We start from the raw sequence: 18,611 nt of genomic DNA on the forward strand, positions 1-18,611 counted from the left end.
AATGAGAAAATAAATAATTGAATAAAGTTTGTTATTTATTCCGTTAATTTTATTTGAAATTTATGGATATGGTCTAATTGACTCTCATGCTGGGAAAAACAGAACTTGCGGCGGTATATACTCATGTTATTTGATTCGCTCCCTATAATATGCCTTGATCATTTGAAAAATGATCATTTTAAGAATGAACCCCCCCAAAAAACCAAGCCCCATTTTTTATCTGAATGACCCCCAAAGAAACCCTTTTCCGGGGAAAATCTCCCCTTTCAGTGGCTTTTAGAATGTTGCGTCTGTATATATATACTCATGTTATTTGATTCGCTACCTGCTCTTCACATATATATGATCGATACGAAAACAGAACTTGCGGCGGTATATACTCATGTTATCTGATTCGCTCCCTATAATTTACCTTGATCATTTGAAAAATGATCATTTTAAGAATGAACCCCCCCAAAAAAACCAAGCCCCATTTCTTATCTGAATGACCCCCAAAGAAACCCTTTTCCGGGGAAAATCTCCCCTTTCAGAGGCTTTTAGAATGTTGCGTCTGTATATATATACTCATGTTATTTGATTCGCTACCTGCTCTTCACATATATATGATCGATACGGTCTAGTTGACTCTCATGCAAGGAAAAACAGAACATGCGGCGGTATATACTCATGTTATTTGATTCGCTCCCTATAATATGCCTTGATCATTTGAAAAATGATCATTTTAAGAATGATCCCCCAAAAAAACCAAGCCCCATTTTTTATCTGTATGTCCCCCAAAGAAACCCTTTTCCGGGGAAAATCTCCCCTTTCAGAGGCTTTTTAGAATGTTGCGTCTGTAAATATATACTCATGTTATTTGATTCGCTACCTGTTCTTCACATATGTTTGATCGATGTGGTCTAAATTGACTCAGGGAAGGAAAAACAGAACTTGCGTCGGTATATACTCATGTTATTTGATTCGCTCCCTATAATATGCCTTGATCATTTAAGAAATGATCATTTTAAGTATGATCCCCCCAAAAAATCCAAGCCCCATTTTTTATCTGTATGTCCCCCAAAGAAACCCTTTTCCGGGGAAAATCTCCCCTTTCAGAGGCTTTTTAGAATGTTGCGTCAGTATATATACATGTATACTCATGTTATTTGATTCGCTACCTGTTCTTCACATATGTATGATCGATACGGTTCTTTCATTTTTTTTTTATACCTATTACGTTATCATACAAGACAGAATTCTCCATTTATTCTCAATATATTTTATTTCCTTAAATCATTGATAATTCTTATTAACGAATGCTAAAACATGATTAAAATCATTCCTATACAGGTTTTGACGTTAACGTGTACAACATCAAACTTATTCCATTCGCGAAGCGAATAACATGATTATGCCAATAAAATACCAAACAAACACGTTTATATTCAAAACAAAAAAAATATATACTGGTTTCAGCGTCGAACAGCGAGGAAGTCAAGATGCAAATGCATTTTGGCTAGTATCATTGCAACCTCACAATATCTGAGCATGAAAAATATATAAAATATAGAATTCAAGTAAACTGATTGAAAACAAGGGATAAAGATAGTGAAAGTTAATCCCGAAAATTTTTACTTCTTTCAGGTCAAATAAAGAACATTTTAATATTTTGCCTCTATATATTTTTGCTTAAGTTATCGCCCTTATAATATTAAATGACATCAGTTTTTTTGCATAAATAGTCAATTTTGATAAATTTACTTAAAATAAAAAGATCAAGAATAGACATTTTTTAAATTTCTTTTAAGATAACGATAAAAATGTTTCTTTATTATGGAAAAAGAATTATATCTATTTTTTTTAATTGTAAATAATCATGAAACATTGATATATTTGCATATGAATAGTTTATTTCATAGGAGTAAGATTTAACTGAGTTAAACAAACTAAACAAAAAAAAGAAAGAGAGAGTGAGTGAGAATGTGGGGAATGTGAGAGGAAGACAGAATGGGAGGGGAGGAGGAGTGAGAGGGAGAGATACAGTGAGGGAGAGAAAAGAGGGTGAGAGTGGCGGATTACTATCTCCCGTTCTATCTAAACCCCCTTTGATCTCCCTGCACTCTCTATCCTTATCACATTTACATGTAGCCTCCTACTATCTCTTCCGCTGTCTCCGAAGAGGGAATGTGTGAGAGAGAGTAAGAGTGGAGAGAGAGGGAGTGAGGTTGGAGCGACTGAGAGTGGAAGGAGTGAGAATGGAGAGAGAGAAAGTGAGTGAAAGGGGGAGAAAGGGAAGGAGTGAGAGTGGGGAGAGAGGACGAGAGGGTGGAGAGTGGGGGAGAGAGAGAGTGTGGGGAGAGAGAGTGTGTGGAGGAGAGAGAGAGAGTGAGAGTGGGGAGAGAGAGTGGGGGAGAGTGAGAGTGGGATTGGAGTGAGAGTGAGAGTGAGAGTGGGAGAGAAAATGAAAGTATTAATATTAATTTCGGGATGTGTTAGTCCGTCTATCTGTCTGTTCTGTATGTCTGTAACAATTAAATTGACACTGTGTTCAAAATAAATTGAAATGTTAACAATATCTTGATGAAATATGAGTAGTAATTTAGAAAATACTAATTTTCACTAGCTACTCTTATATTGATATTCCAAACTTTGAATGGAAGCAGGTGACCACAAACAAAATCAATACCGGGAGTCCAGAAAATGTTTCCCCCCGGTAGGGGACATGTATTGCTTATAAATTATGCAAATGCTTGTTCATTTCATTTACCAAATATAGCTAATATTGGCTAATATCATTTTTATGCTTCAGAACCAGAACTTCTGCAACACAACTGTTATACATAAGGCCAACTACTAGAGAAAAGACAATTCACTATTTCCAGTTTTCCCTTTTTTTCACTGTGATTCTGTTGGACATTCTTTTTCTCTTTAATGTTTTACTGCACTTTATTCTTTTTCCAGTTTGAATGCATTTAATGTAAACTAAAATTTATTGAAAGTTTTCAACGTCACACCACTTATGCAAATACATATTTGGGATTAGTATAGGCATCGGTACACGCAAAGGGGGGGGGGGGTTAGTCACAAAAATGATTTGCCAGGATATACATAATACAGGCATTAAAAATTGGGGCTTACCTCGGGGGAAGGGAGTCCACTTTCAATTTGCTACTGAAGGCTATGTATAAGAAAAAAAAAGAGTCGGACTGAGCGACCTTCTATATACTCATTATCTCCTTGTTTTCAATAAGGGTAAAGCAATACATGTAAATTAAAACGTTTTTCAAAAGATATATGAATTACAAATTGATTCTCTTTATTACTAAAATATAAGTCCAGAATTTTTGTTCTATACATATTTTTTTCAAAGTGCGTTAAATTTCCACATGGTAAAAATGTTGATGTACACTCTTAACGCACTTTGAAAAAATATTTCAAAGTGCGTTGAGTGTGTCCCAAATTTAACGCACTTTGAAAAATTTTTTCAAAGTGCGTTGCCACACAGCATGTTAAAATTATGACTGAATTTTTCGTAAAATCCCGACGTTCTGCTATGAAAGGTACAGTATTTGGCGTTATTTTTAGAAATGCATATATTTGAGTTATATATAAATTATATACCATTTAATTAAAAAAAAATCTTAGCCATTTGAAAATGTTTTGAACGGAGCAGACCTGAAACGCGGCATTTCTTGGCCAAAACTGTACTTTGTTCATTTTAAAATAAAAAAATATTCATTAAAAGAAGACAATAATTTGTGAATATTTTTTAAACTTGTGTTTAAAATCTTCTTAACCTGTTTGTTAATCAAATCTATCCGCTCCTTTTTTTTTTTAAATTCAAATGTGTAAATATGTGTTGCAGGTGACAGTAAGCAGCTGACAGTTGGCTGTAAGCAGTCAGCAGTTGGATGCCGTATATAGAATTCCATAACCCAGCCTTTCTTTACATATTTATACCCCCGCTTGAAAAGTGGGAGGGTATATAGTAATCGGTATTTCCGTCCGTCCGTCCGTCTGTTACGCTTTGGGGTACCCATCTCCTATCCGCAACTCCTCCCATATACCACTGAAGGAAATTTAATGAAACTTTCACAGATTCTTAATTACATATTGCCATTGTGCACCTCCTATTTTACTTTTTGATCTGACATATATTTTTGATTTTCCAGATCAAAACATGGACACTGCCATTATATTCATATGAGAGGCGGGGGTATCATTTAGTGAGTTCATTGCTCACAGTACCTCTAGTTTATTAGATATTCATATGATGCATTCATTTAACTCAAAAACATCTTATTTGGATATAAATATTTTTTTTTTCATTTTCTTTGAAAAAATACAAAAAAATTAATATAGAATAATTAAGAGCTAACAACGACCTTTCAATGCTGAAACCATTGTTTAAAAAGGATGACTCAAAGATCTATAAAATAAAAAGTAAAGGACTTTTTTTTTTACTAAAGGTAAATTTCAAGTTTTGCAAATATCCCAGCAGGCATTTCAACGTTGATTCAACGTTGAATCAACGTTGCATCAACGTTGAATCAACGTTGAATTTTGGTTGCATATGAAAGTTGAGGCAACGTTGAGACATAACGTTGTTTCAACGTCAATTTTCAACGTTGAATAAACGTTGAAAATGGGTTGAATTTTTGGTTGATTTATGGTTGATTTTTGGTTGCAAATGAAAGTTGAGGCAACGTTGAAGCTTCGACGTTGTTTCAACGTCAAATATCAACATTGAACAAAAGTGAACATTGGTTGAAATTAGGTTGAGATTTGGTTGAAATTTTTCGGATGTACAAACGTTGATATTTGGTTGAAATCACGTTGAATTCATATTACATTTTGCTTTATAAACAAATACATTTCAAATTCTAATAAAAATTTTTATTCAAGTTGCGTAATATTTATATAAGTTGTAATCCAGTATTATGATTGTGAGAGAATTTATTTTGTAACATGTATTTTTAAGACAAACACAAATTCGGATTCAATCACTGAATCTCAAAAATCACTGCTTGACAAAATTTATATTCCTTGGGAAAAGTGGGTCACAATAATCACATCCAGGTCCTTCAAAGTACGCGTATGCCTTACACATCTAAGTTCCACAAAGTGGCGGATCCATTGATTTTAATCACGCATAGAGTTAAGTCCCACGAATGAAAGAAATGAACAGGAGAATCCACCCTCCGTGCCCTCTAAGCAAAAGCCTATTGATAAAAGAAATAAAGATGTTAAAGCCATTTGTTCGATAAAATGTACGTACACATGTAACACGTTATATCAAATGATAAAAATAAATATACATGAATGATTTAAAAAATCTGACAAAGGAATATATTCCGGTACTTGGATTTAATTAACATGATTAAAAGAATTAATGTTGACTTTATGTTAAAATTCGTATGAGTATGCTTATAAATAATTATTACTAAAGAAAAATGTTATAGACATACATATACATAGTGTACTTACAAAATGTTGCATTCCTTTGTATAATTTTCACGGGAGAAGAATCTGATGCAATCAAGGCTGACTATACCATCAATTCCCTGCATAACTGGTTGATTGAACCTTACGGCGAACTACAATTAGTTAAATTGTATAATATATTAGTATACTAGCTTATATTTCATAACCAAATGAATATCAACAAAACACATAACACGAACCAAGGATGTGCATTTCACGCAGATTTCAAATATACTTATAAAACAAGAATTAAATGATGAACAGATACTAAAAAACTGAATTTCTTAAATTCATGAAAAGGAAATAATACTTACTGAGCAGAAGTTGATATTCCAGCCTTAATCCTTGTGTATATAGCTTGAAAAACACATGAAATATGAACAGCAAAGAAACGCGCACTTCTTGTCCATCAGTTGAATTCAAATTTTGACCTAGATAAGCTGCAAACAGCTATACTCTGCCCAGCAAGAAAATTGCATAACAAGGTTATCCTGACACTGAAACTGACCAACTAAGCGAGAGGCACTCCTTATCTGATATCTCGAAGGTTTTTGGGGAGTGGATCTTAAGTAATGCAACTTGACCGGGGTTAATTGCTAGTGTGAAAATTTTTACGTGTTTATTTGAATTTTTTTTATATATTTTGTGAAAAGAAAGATTATAGAATTAATACACACAGAAAACACATTCTAATAAAATAAGCTTTAAGACTTCTTAGATTCGCTCTGTATATGTATAATCTGTGAAAGAGTATACGGCACGGATCCATATGGGTCTTACTTTAAGAACATTAATTCTGAATAATTATTTTTATTAATTCTATAGTAACATGGAATTACAGTGAGATGTTGGATAAAGATGTTAAATTATTTATTAAAAGCTTATATTTGACATATTTTAAAAATATATGTCCAAAAAAAAAAAATAGCATTCACAATTTATTGAAAATTTTTTTTTTTTTGAAACATAATTATAATGAAGTGTTAAATGTATATGCCATGCTTCATATAAACTCATATTTAAAATTTTATAATGGTACTAGCTATTGCCACAACTCTTTTTAGTAAATCAATTTATAATGCATGCGTTTCATTTATTAAGTATAATTATTATATATATAAAATTTTCTAACAATGCATACAGCTTTGTGTATATTGCGGAAAATCGCATGGATTAGAGTTAAATTAGACACCTTTATATTTTGAACTTAAAAACTAAAGTGCTCAATATTCGTTACCCCTTAATTGTTTCAACGTTAAATTTTCCTAACTTTCCTAAAGTTGAAAATATGTTGCATCTTGCAGGTTGTTTCAACGTTGAAATCAAGTCAGTCAACTTTGCATTTTTAAACCTTGTTTTAACTTTACAATATCAGAAAATACTCAACGTTGAAAATATGTTGAAGCCTCAACGTTGTTTCAACGTTGAAATATCGACGAACATTCAATGTTGAAAATATGTTGCAGCTTCAACGTTGTTTCAACGTTGAAATATCGACGAAAATTCAACGTTGAAAATATGTTGCAGCATTAACGTTTTTTCAACGTTGAAATGTAGACGAACTTTCAACGTTGAAAATATGTTGCAGCCTCAACGTTGTTTCAACGTTGAAATATCGACGAACATTCAACGTTGAAAATATGTTGCAGCTTCAACGTTGTTTCAACGTTGAAAAAAGGTTGAGGATTCAACGTTGAAACCTCAACGTTGAAACAACGTTGAAATATAGTTTATCAACGTTGCAACCTATATTCCACCTCCTTTCAACGTTGAAACAACGTTGCGTGCCTGCTGGGATAGTTCCTTGGAACCATGCTAGATTTCATAATAAATTTATAATAGATTGGCTTGATATCCGCGATATACACGAATGAAACAGGAAATGCCGGTCTATTAGGCCTATAGCAAGCCATTAAAATACGAACGTTAGGGAGAATTGGGGTAAATAGACTCACCTTCTTCAACCCGGAAGTTATGTTTCGAGCGTACAACAAATGTGAATTCGAAAACTTTAAAATGCTGTGAACATTGAATAGATGAACAATATGTCAGAAAATCATTTTATAGTAAGCTAGATGAAGTATCAAGTCAAACTTATTTACTTCAATCAATACGAGCAGTCATGAGCGAAGAAAAGGTAATCATTTCCCCAGAAACTCGAATATTGTTATCTTTTATCATGGTAATTTGAATTTCCTCTGAATTTGAAAAACATAATATTACGCCTGTCTTTTTCTTTTTAAAAAAAATATACAATTTTAGTAATGCTATTATATAAATTCCAGTTTTAAGCTAACTACTGTCTTCTTTTATTAAAGACAGTATTGTATAGTGTCAAATAAAAAGAATAAAAAAAAAAAAAACAGTGTAGATCTAAATGTAGCTAACAAATCATTCACCATATGGCAGTTGTATCCTGGCATTGCCAGTCGTCCTGAGTCAACACCCCCTGGTAAATTTCATTCAATATTTTAGGACTTGCTCCTTTCATTGAGAAGCATCAAATAATATTAGAAATCGATTCAGCTGACACCTCAAATGCACATGTTACAAGTTGTTTATCATTGAAGATTGTATGTTCGTTCACCCTAAAACATGTTCGCCCTTGATGCTGTTTGCTGTATTTCTCGTTTACCCGGAGTTCGTTTGCTCTAAAACTCGATCGCACAACGTTCGTTCCTTGAAAATATATTAGTCGGTTAATTTTCATAATTTCCTTTGATTTTATTGAATTTTTGATTAAATTCTAATTTACTTAAGAAGTAAAATCCACGTTTTCGTCAATGTTGAAGGATAACCTCCACGGTTGAGAAATGTTGTTTGAAAGATAAAAGCCGAGGCGTTAGCCGAAATTTCAAATAGTAGTCAATCTTCTGTAGTTGATGTTTCAAAGACAGAAATCTGTTTTAAGTATAAAATGATCTTGTCTGTTTTCTTATTTTCTCTCCGTTTTTTATTTGTTAGAGTGTAGAAGAGTACAGGTTGAATGCTGATGAAGAGCTTAGGTTTGAAGTTGAGGCCAATGCCTCAGTCCAAATGGAGGTAATTACCATTATTCAATTGTAATCATGATTAAATAAAAAAAAACTATTTGCTGTTCATTATAATTATACATGATTGTATGAGGTCTTAAAGTTATGGAAGCCTGAACTTGCCAGGGAGAAAAAAATATTTTATCTGGCAAGTGAATAGGTCTGGCGGCTGCCACATTAATAACCGGCAGCTGCCAGGAACTTGTTTGACGGCCACCGCGGCAGATGAAATTTTTTTCAACCGTCCTCTATATAAAATGGATAGAACTCAATCTAATTAAAATTAGATGTTAGATCAGCTTGCATACTTGCTACACTAACATCTAACAACATCCCATAGAGGGTCACGTCAGAGGTCAAATTCTATCAACCAATCAAATCGTCCTCTGCAAAATCATTGAATATTGGTGAAGCAATTAAGTCTAGAGTTATTCTGAATTTGACCTCTGACATGACCCACAACAGGATGTTGTTAGATGTTAGTGTAGCAAGTATGCGAGTGGATCTAACATCTAATTTTAATTTGATTGGATAGAACTATGTACAGTAAAACTATAGTCTAATCTAGCCACCACTAGTTCCAAAGAAATTGGCCAGATTTATAGTCAACATTCTAAGCAATTCATTGAAATTCATGAAAGTCAAGGTTTCAGAATACACAACTAGACAAGTTTCACCGTATTTAAAAAAAAATAAATCTGTTGTGTTGTTTTAATTCTCTTAAGCAGTTTCAAAATGTCTTTTCATTTTTAACATAACCATATCAAGTACATATTCTGAGTCTGCATGCATGGATTATATTATGAATAAATCTGAATTCTGTGTACAGCTTCTGGAAGGAATGGCAGAGGTTTTTGGATCAGAACTGACGAAAGGAAAAATCTACAACTTTGACCAGGGAGCCAAAGTAGCAGTCTTCACCTGGCATGGCTGTCTCATTAAGATATCCTTCTCCTCAGCATGCTGTATATTGGGAAATTTTTGCCCCTGTTTTGTAAATAGTCCTTTTTCATCCTACTCACAGATGGGCAGATATAAAACTTGGCAAATTCCATTAAGCAGTGCAAAATTGTATGCAAAAATAATACAGAGCAGAAATAAGCCTGAATACACTAACACATTCATCTTGTCACCTTATTTTAGTGCCAGTCCTTATTTGCAACAAATTACCATACAGTACATGTATCATCCTTTTGGGTCCTACTCTTGAAGATGTCAGGTTTGATTGCACCATATATTGCAACTAGGGATGTCAAATCGGTCAATTTTTAACTCGGTTACTCGGACGTTTTTCCGATTTACCCGGGTACTCGGTAAAGTGTAAATAAATAGGAACAAGTTAATTGATAACTGTAAAACATGGTAAACTCTTGTAGAAATAAAAATGGGAGGTTACCTGCAAATGCGTTGTAACAATTATGACCACTTTGTACCCGACGAATTTTTTTTTAAGTTCAATTTTTTTATTAAATACGAGAAATAAAATCATAAATTGTTCACAGTGTTTTTGTTTCAAAATAATCAGTTCTGTTCCGTAATTGTAATGTAATTCTTTGATGTGTTTGACGTCCAAGTGATAAGTTGTCAGAGCTACATGACTAATCCTATAACAGAGAGGATTTATACAATCTTCGTACACTTTTTGATCCGAGACTTCATATACGGTATGTTTTAGTTTGGAGCAACGATGGACATAACATTTTTAAAGCATTTGCTTTCAACCATTTGCATTAATTGGCATGTAATCAAACGCATATCAACAATCGCACGTGCAATACATGGAGAATTGACAAAATTATTTAATTTATTTAAATACAATGGACCTTAAACGATGTTCAATGAAAACAAATAATTAAAGCAAAAGTTAGGCACATCAGGTGTTTGGTCACGGTAATTATTGCCACGGGCGATAACGGTCATTTAGGAAACCCTAATTACTGTATGTACAAGTGCAAAGAACATTTTACGTTTTAAAATCAATGTTTTAATGCATTAATAAATATATAAGCTCAGAAATATTTAAAATATACATCCGAGTAACCGAGTACCGAAAAAATTTTACCCGGTTAACCGGGTACCAAAATTGCAACACATGAAAACTTTTTGGTACCACATTTCAATAGTACATGTGGTGGCTTATCATATTTGCACCTCACTCTAATTTCATGAATTGTACAGACTGAATGAAAATGCATATTTGGAGCATGGAACATATTATTATTTACATTTGAGGCCATTATGAAATGAAAAAATTTTATTGACCAAAAGTAGGATGATTTTTTTTTTATTTCATCATTTTTTTGGCCCATTACATGTATCACATGCACCATACAAAACACTGATATAAAGTGTCAGGTCTATGTAAAATTAGGTTTTTCTGTTGATGGTAGATAATTTTTTTTTAAAGTCAGAAAATGTATTTACTGTTTACTGAGATTTTTTTAATGAAAAATTAAATATATTTATCTTCAATTAAAAAAAAATAATTTCCCTCCCTTCCTCCTGTGTCTGAAACCCTTCAGGCTGCAATTCCAAACAAACAATTTTTTAAGGATGGCCTGATCTGAAATTTATCCTTTTTGCATGTTTATATTGAATCATATTTGTCCTTGACAAAATTTTACTTGCAAGGAAGAACAGAGGTAGCTTATGTTGCCAAGGAAACTCCCATGGTAATGTATATAAATACCCATGCTGCACTAGAACAAATGAGAGAAAAGGCTGAAAGTGACAATACCCGAGGACCAAGGGTAAGTAACTTAGTATGAGTTGATATGAATACATCTCAAACTAAAAAATAGGAAAGGGAAAAGAAATGTAACAAAGTCAGATTCATTTAGAAATAACGAAAGAATGCTGCACATCTAATTTAAATCTAATTGAAAAAAACGTACTTTATCCTCATGGAACTGTTTTAACTATTTAAGTAAATTAAAAATAATTTTTGCGATGACCTGATTTTGTATACGGTATAAGTGGAAATTTTAAGCAAGATGCAAATTTAGCAATTTCCCCTTAAAAATTTCTATTTTATTTTTAGCAAGAGATATTTTATTGATTTTAAATGCTCACATTAGAAGCTATTACAAGTGAAATGCACAAATTAATTTTTAGCGATATTCAATTTTAGCAATCTCAGCACCTCTTATAATACCAAAATTAAATCCTTGCTAAAATTTCCACTTATACAGAAGTAGGAGCATTGTTGGAACCCACTGGATTTCTCTCATTTACACTGCATTTAACTGCAGCATAACAGAGAGAAAACCCATGGGTTCCGACCATAAAGAAAATGTTAAGCGATTTTTGCTTTTATTAGGATTTTCAAGCCAGATAATTGTGATTTGCGTCTATCTAGGTGATGATTGTCGGACCCACTGATGTCGGAAAGAGCACCCTGTCTCGCCTCCTACTGAACTACGCAGCCCGCCTCGGAAGGGCACCCATATTTGTTGACCTAGATGTTGGACAGGTGGGAAAGATTATTTGTATATTATTCATTAGATTATTGTTGAAAATGTAAGGGGAAGTATAGTTGAAATAGTATTTCACACTAGCATGTAGTGTATACTGTACAGTACTTGTCAATGCAGGGCTCTAGATTCTCTAAAATTGGGACCGTTCAACGGCCCCGTTCCCAATGCAAAAAAGGTACCTTTTTTCCCAAAAGAAAGGTGTAAATTTCCCAATTTCCATCCAGAGTAAAATATCAATTAAAAATAAAAGTCCATCAAACCTAATTGCAAAAAAAAAAAACCCAAACAAAACACATTTGCAAATGAAAGTGAACCAGGTTATTGTTTTTACAAAAATGTATACAACTATGAGTGCAGAGTATCTTGTTATGTAGTTTCGACAAAAAACAGCATTTTGGTTTCAAAAATAGACATTTCATTTAAACATTAGTAAGCTGCACCTAGAAACATACCCGCGCTTCGGCATGTTCAGTCTTGCGCTGTATTGGTAAGCAAAGTTGTGCATGTGATCGAGGAAATTGGGGACTATGTGACTAGCGACTGTCATGCAGTAAGACATATAACCGCAATATCAACACTCAAAGATAGTAATGACAAAGCTACTGCTAATATACTGTCATAAATAGCCTACGTACCCATATTTGTTCTGTTTAACTGTTTATTCAAACCAGAGTTTGCATTGATGATAAAATGCTAGAAAAGCAAAATTTGAGGATTTTTTTTTTAATGAATTTGTGTTATCCAACTTTTCCCAAAATGACGATAATTTTCCCAATTTGAACGGCCCTGGCCCCAGTCCCAAAAAGTGGTGTGAGAGCCCTGCAATGAAAAATTGTTCCACCAGTTTAATAAAAATATAGATCATGATAAATGAAAAAAGCACATCTATTATATCAATTTAACAATTGGCAAATATCAGACTTAATTTATGATGATTTTGGATCCAAGTTCCACTTCTCCTATTTTTTATCTCCATCAAATTTTGACCAGTTGCCACCTATATTTTTTTTTTATAGCTACTCAATGAAACAGTACTGCCTCTTCATGGAACAGTACAAGAATATTTTAAATTTTTATTACCCTTTCTGTAACAATCTCTTTCTTCTCCAGGGTCAGGTATCTATACCTGGGACGGTGGGGGCCGTCGTGGTTGAGCGACCCGCTGATGTAGAGGAAGGGTTCCACCTGAACGCTCCGCTGGTCTTCCACTACGGTCACACATCCCCCTCCACCAATCCCCAGCTTTATAAACTCCTGGTGTCCAGGATGGCCGAAGTCACCAATATGAAGTGTGACAAACAGCGTAAAGGTCAGAAGTCATATTGTAACAGTGGAATCATCGTTGTTCCTGGGGAATCAATGTTTTTGGATTTCGGGGGTCATCTTTTACCCCACAAATTTACATCTCCATGAGAAATGATTTTGTCAGAATATTTATTCATTGTGTCTTTTGTATCTACAAGTTACCCTGAAATTATACCCCAAGAACCAATAGAATTTTGTTTGCTCATGAACACTGACCTCTCAGTAAATAAAATGATTCCACGGTAACTGTGGGTAGTACACTTTAATGATTGACAGCCCACCTCTTGGAGGTTCCAGGGCAGCATGTTAGTTACAGTATTAAACAGCTACATGTAGTTTAGTCGCTGTGCTAGATATATCTAGATCTTTAAAATGCACTTTATGAAAAAACTTAGTATCCTTACATAGTAGCAAGACTAGGATATTGTGAAAGATCATAGATTATGTAGAGTTTATATGTAATCACTTTCTTTTGTTATCGCTATATAGTAGCTAGGCTAGGATATTCATATTGTTCAAGATCATGGATGACGTAGAGCTATGTGGCCATTACAATCTCTTTGTATGTTGTTCTTGATTTCCATATTAGGAGATGATCAATTTAAGGGGGCCGACTATAGTTTCCATTGCGCAATATTTCGCGCATCATAGTAAAATGAAGCGTATTTACTGTTTAAATGCAACTTTTTTCGCTTAATTATTTAAATTAAACAAAATTAAGAAATTATAGATAAAAAAAATGTAATTACTATTTGATATAACTGATTTTTAAACCGATTTTGCAAATGATAGGTAGGTTGACGGCGTTGCAGTGCATTTTTGGCGTTATGATAATCTGTAGCTCTTAAAGAAAGGGGTAATAAAAATACTATTTAAGAAAAAGTAATAAACGTACGCTCTTGAAATTTAAAACATAGAAATTTGATAATATCTCCAATATTTTTATTATGTTTTCATGTGAATCCATTGCATACGTCATTTTTTTTAATACACTATAAAAATAGTAAAATTTGCTAATTTTTTGCATTTTGAGATGCACCCTCTGGTAACAAGACGGTAGAATTTTGTGTCTCTTACATATATTGTATAATATAGTATTACTCATCAAATATTACAGTTTGAACAAAATGTCTATTGTAGTATTAGTATAATTTGCTTCAAAGTGCTAAAAAATGGCATTTTCATATATAATCCTATAGTAAATGTACCTGTATTTTGAGACGGTCCCTCAAAAATACCTGGACGGTAGATTTCCCCCAAACTTTGCATGTACACTGAAGTTAATGTAAGTTATATAAGGTATAAAAATAAAGAGTTTCGCTATTGTAGTTTTCACACAATAAAACTATAGTCGGCCCCCTTAAGGTGATATTCTGTTTTCTTTCCAGTCAGTATCAGTGGAGTGGTCATTAACACAGGGGGATGGATCAAAGGGGGTGGATATGATTCCCTAAAACATGCAGCAGGGTCTTTTGAAGGTTTGTATTCATTTTATTTATGTGTGAGAATCTTTGAAAACATAAATTAGTTATACTGTTAATTGCTTATTTAACCTATCTTCCTTTAAGAATTCCCTCAGTCTTTACAAATTTTTTGGTCAAAGTATGCAGTATGTAGAGGGAATGAAGTGAAAATGGTTTTGAAAGACTTGATTTTGAATGCTTTTTTTTTCTACCTCGGGTGATTCTAATATGGATACTAATAAAGAAATTTTTCATTGATATCTTTCTTAACCTTTGACCTTCTTGTTTCAGTGGATGTGATTATTGTCCTGGACCAGGAAAGGTTGTATAATGAACTGAAGCGTGACATGCCTGACTTTGTCAAGGTCATACTACTGCCCAAATCAGGAGGGGTAGGTCACAATGAATGGCAAGGATTTCAAATATTGTCTTGATTGTCTAAAATTAGTCTCTAAAGTAGAAATTAGATGATATTTAAGTCACAGTTTTAACCAACATACACAATTAAATTAAGGACCCTCTCTACTCTGCATCCTATTTTCGGGGTACTTATGTGTAGTTATACTGATCCACCATTTGAAGAATAAATTGCAATCTGCATTCGATGGCATAATTGTAAATAAATACAAGTATTCTAAACATTATATCAGACCAAGTTAGAATAATTGAAAACTAAGTGCTCATGTAATTTCTCCATTTGAGCAAACAACAACAATTTATGGCTACTTGACTGTCTTTGAAGATTTTTCCAGAATAAAATAGGCACAGTCCATATGTTAATGACCTGATTAAGTGTTTAGCAGTGCAGGTTTACAGTTTATTGATATTTTTTTTAGGTCGTTGAGAGAAATCAACATCAGCGGTCAGAGGCCCGAGACGTCAGGATCCGGGAATATTTCTACGGGGTCAAGGTCAATGGCAAGGACAGCTTCTTCCCCCACCCCATGGACATTCCCTTCAGCTCTGTCAAGCTGTATAAAATTGGAGGTAAAAATCCCTGGCAGCAGCCTTATTATTTTTTTCTAGCGATTTTAGTTTATACATGCATGTTTCCTATAGATTAGATTCTGGGAAATAAATCGTGGGAAAATTGGAGATACATGTTAAAGAACTGCATGGATTGACATTTACTTGACTGTTTGAGTTTATACTGGAGATAAAAGAACACATTTCAGGGGTTTGACATTAACTTTTATGAACACTAGACCAGACAGACTTTTCCAGTAATATTTACTAGTTCTGACTGTAAAATCACTAGCCCTGACTAAACATGCTAAAATACTTGTAAAATCTCGTGAATGATAAAGGGATAACTTTTGAAACCTTACTTTAATCATGTTGAAATGATTGCTTGTCATGAACCACAGGTGTTTATACAAATTTTCATTGTGTTAAATACTACATTCGTTTATATGCTTATTAGTGTACTTGAATAATGGCACCAACAATGTATTTTTAAAAAAATGTCATTTTTAGCCCCTGCCCTGCCAGATGCCTGTCTACCTCTGGGAATGAAGGCACAGGACAACAAGCTTAAATTAGTGCCAATCAGACCAGGTACAAATCTTTATATTTTTCACTTTTTTAAAAAAAAGCCTTGATTTTACAATTGTACACAAGAGCTTGATCAATTTTTCTTCCTACTCTTTGAAAAAGTGGGTCAAAAGAATTTTGACTACCATATATTAAAGCAGAATTTTTAGCGATGATTTAATTTTGGCATTATTAGGGAGGATGCTGAGATTGCTAAAATTGAACATCGCTAAAAATGAATTAAGTTTTATTTGTAATAGCTTCTTTTGTAAGCATTTTAAAATTGCTAAAACTATATAAAATACCATTTTTTTAAGGACAAATCTCTAAAGTTGTGTCTTACTAAAATTTCAACTTATATGGTATGCACTTGCCATTGGGCAAATTGGGCCTTTGGATAACTTGATTTTAACATTAATAAATATGCCTGATTGCTGAATATTGTACATGTATTTATTTTGGCAGGAATAAATATTCTACACCATGTGTTCAGTGTAAGCTCAGCATCCAGTATAGAGGATAATGTGATCGAGTCCAATACCTTAGGCCATGTTGTCATGTAAGTATTAATACAGTATAAGCAGAATTTTTAGCGAGGACTATATTTTGGCATTATTGGCGAGGATGCTGAGATTGCTAAAAATTAAAATGATTTCTTGTTATAGCTTCTTTAGTGAAGATTTTAAAATTGCTAAAATTACATCACACTAAAAATTAAACACCAATTTTTAAGGACAAATTGCTAAATTTGCGTCTTGCTAAAATTTCCACTTATACGGTATTAAATATAGCTAAGATGATAAGCTGAGCAAATCTTCTTTGTCTGCACAGCTATTTGTGTTTACATGATTCAAAAGTTTACAGTTCAGTACTAATATTTACATGTATTATTTTGTGACAGATGATAAAATATCACTTCTTTGATAAAGCCAAAGTCTTGTTTTGCCCTTGTAGCAAAGTACATTTTACTTCTTTATGAAATTTTGAAATCAGGTTATTTTATCCCACCGGAAATGTTGGTGGACATATGACTAGACAGACAGACAACTAGATTACTACTGTATACAGGGAAATTTTCGCCCCCGTTTATTTTTCGCCCCTTTCGCCCTCACCTCATTAGGGCGAATTTAAAACGGGGCGAATTAAAAAAATTCAGTATAATTTCTGAAACAAAACTACGATTGGGCGAATTTAAAACCATGCAAATTTGTTTTACAGAGTGAAAGGGCGAAAATAACACGGGGCGAAAATAACGCTGTATACAGTATATGGCTTCCATGTTTTAATACTGGGCCCTAAGGAACACTGAACTAGTTTTGTTTTATCATTAATTTGTGCATTCTTGCAAAATAAAATTGCTTATCTTCATATTTTTTAGATCAGGGTTAGACACGGAAAAAGAAACCTTCAACATTCTTTCCCCCAACCAGAATCCTCTACCAAACGACATCCTGCTGATATTAGACTTACAATTTATGGACATTGAAATCTAGACTAATGCTAAGAATGTTTTTATAGAAAAGTGTTTTATTCGGCACATGATTGGAAGAACATTTTAAGCTTTTTAAGTTAGATGATTTTCTTTTGACAACATGTGAAAATGCTACTACTGTGATATCCTTTGGAGGAAAATCCATGGAGGAAAATCAAGAAGAAGAAGTGAAAAGAAATGAAAAGAGTTTATTAATAAGGATAATAGGATGAAAAGAGGACCATTTGATTTAACCCATGAGTGTATCTGTAGTGAAAAAAAAGGTTAAGAAATTGAAGCGATCAAGAATCTGCATGACTAGTGATTCATAAAATGTTAATGGATAAAATATCTGCAGTGAACAGGTTTTTAACAAAGCAAATGTCTGCTGTCACATTTATGCATTTTTGTCCACTGCCAATACAATTTATTAAAGTAAAAATTCACTGAATACTGACTTTCTTCTTCACCTTGTCAAAACTGAAATGAACTTCTTCTGCATACTGTAAAATCACATATTTTCATGGGGTCCAATTTTTGAGGTTTGAGGAACAAACTAGAGGTACTGTGAGCAATGAGCTCACTAAATGATACAACCCGCCTTCCATATGGTTATAACTGATGACAAAGTCTATGTTTTGCTGTAGCCGGGAAACCCAAAATATGTGTCGGATCAAAAAGTAAAATAGGAGGTGCACAATGGCAATATGTAATAAAGATTCTGTGAAAGTTTCATTAAATTTCACTCAGTGGTATAAGAGGAGTTGCAGATAAGAGATGGGTACCCTAAAAAGTAACAGACGGACGGACGTACAGACAGACGAACGTACAGCAGGACGGACGGACATGCCGATTACAGTATACCCTC

General features: G+C 33.5%; 1 protein-coding gene across 1 annotated transcript; it reads left to right on the forward strand.

Moving 5' to 3' along the window:
- The first annotated feature begins 7,452 nt into the window (after nucleotides 1-7,452).
- LOC134264587 (polyribonucleotide 5'-hydroxyl-kinase Clp1-like) lies at nucleotides 7,453-18,194 on the forward strand. The gene is made up of 12 exons (XM_062746873.1): nucleotides 7,453-7,600; nucleotides 8,428-8,505; nucleotides 9,325-9,438; nucleotides 11,120-11,245; nucleotides 11,854-11,967; nucleotides 13,082-13,280; nucleotides 14,665-14,754; nucleotides 15,031-15,131; nucleotides 15,576-15,726; nucleotides 16,216-16,296; nucleotides 16,738-16,831; nucleotides 17,651-18,194. Exons 1-12 carry the CDS (start codon nucleotides 7,586-7,588, stop codon nucleotides 17,763-17,765), a joined length of 1,278 nt encoding a protein of 425 aa, XP_062602857.1. The 5' UTR covers nucleotides 7,453-7,585; the 3' UTR covers nucleotides 17,766-18,194.
- The last annotated feature ends 417 nt before the right edge of the window (nucleotides 18,195-18,611 follow it).

Source organism: Saccostrea cucullata, unplaced genomic scaffold (genome assembly GCF_032062105.1).
Source record: "Saccostrea cucullata isolate Sc308-1 unplaced genomic scaffold, CSIRO_AGI_Scuc_v1 ctg11142, whole genome shotgun sequence".
Lineage (NCBI taxonomy): Eukaryota > Metazoa > Mollusca > Bivalvia > Ostreida > Ostreidae > Saccostrea > Saccostrea cuccullata.

What these genes read in the sequence shown, in the direction of transcription:
- LOC134264587 (XM_062746873.1), top strand. An exon ending in GGCATGGCTGTCTCATTAAG is followed by an intron (nt 9,439 to 11,119) that starts ATATCCTTCTCC and finishes ACAAAATTTTAC; the next exon opens with TTGCAAGGAAGAACAGAGGT. An exon ending in TTGACCTAGATGTTGGACAG is followed by an intron (nt 11,968 to 13,081) that starts GTGGGAAAGATT and finishes TTTCTTCTCCAG; the next exon opens with GGTCAGGTATCTATACCTGG.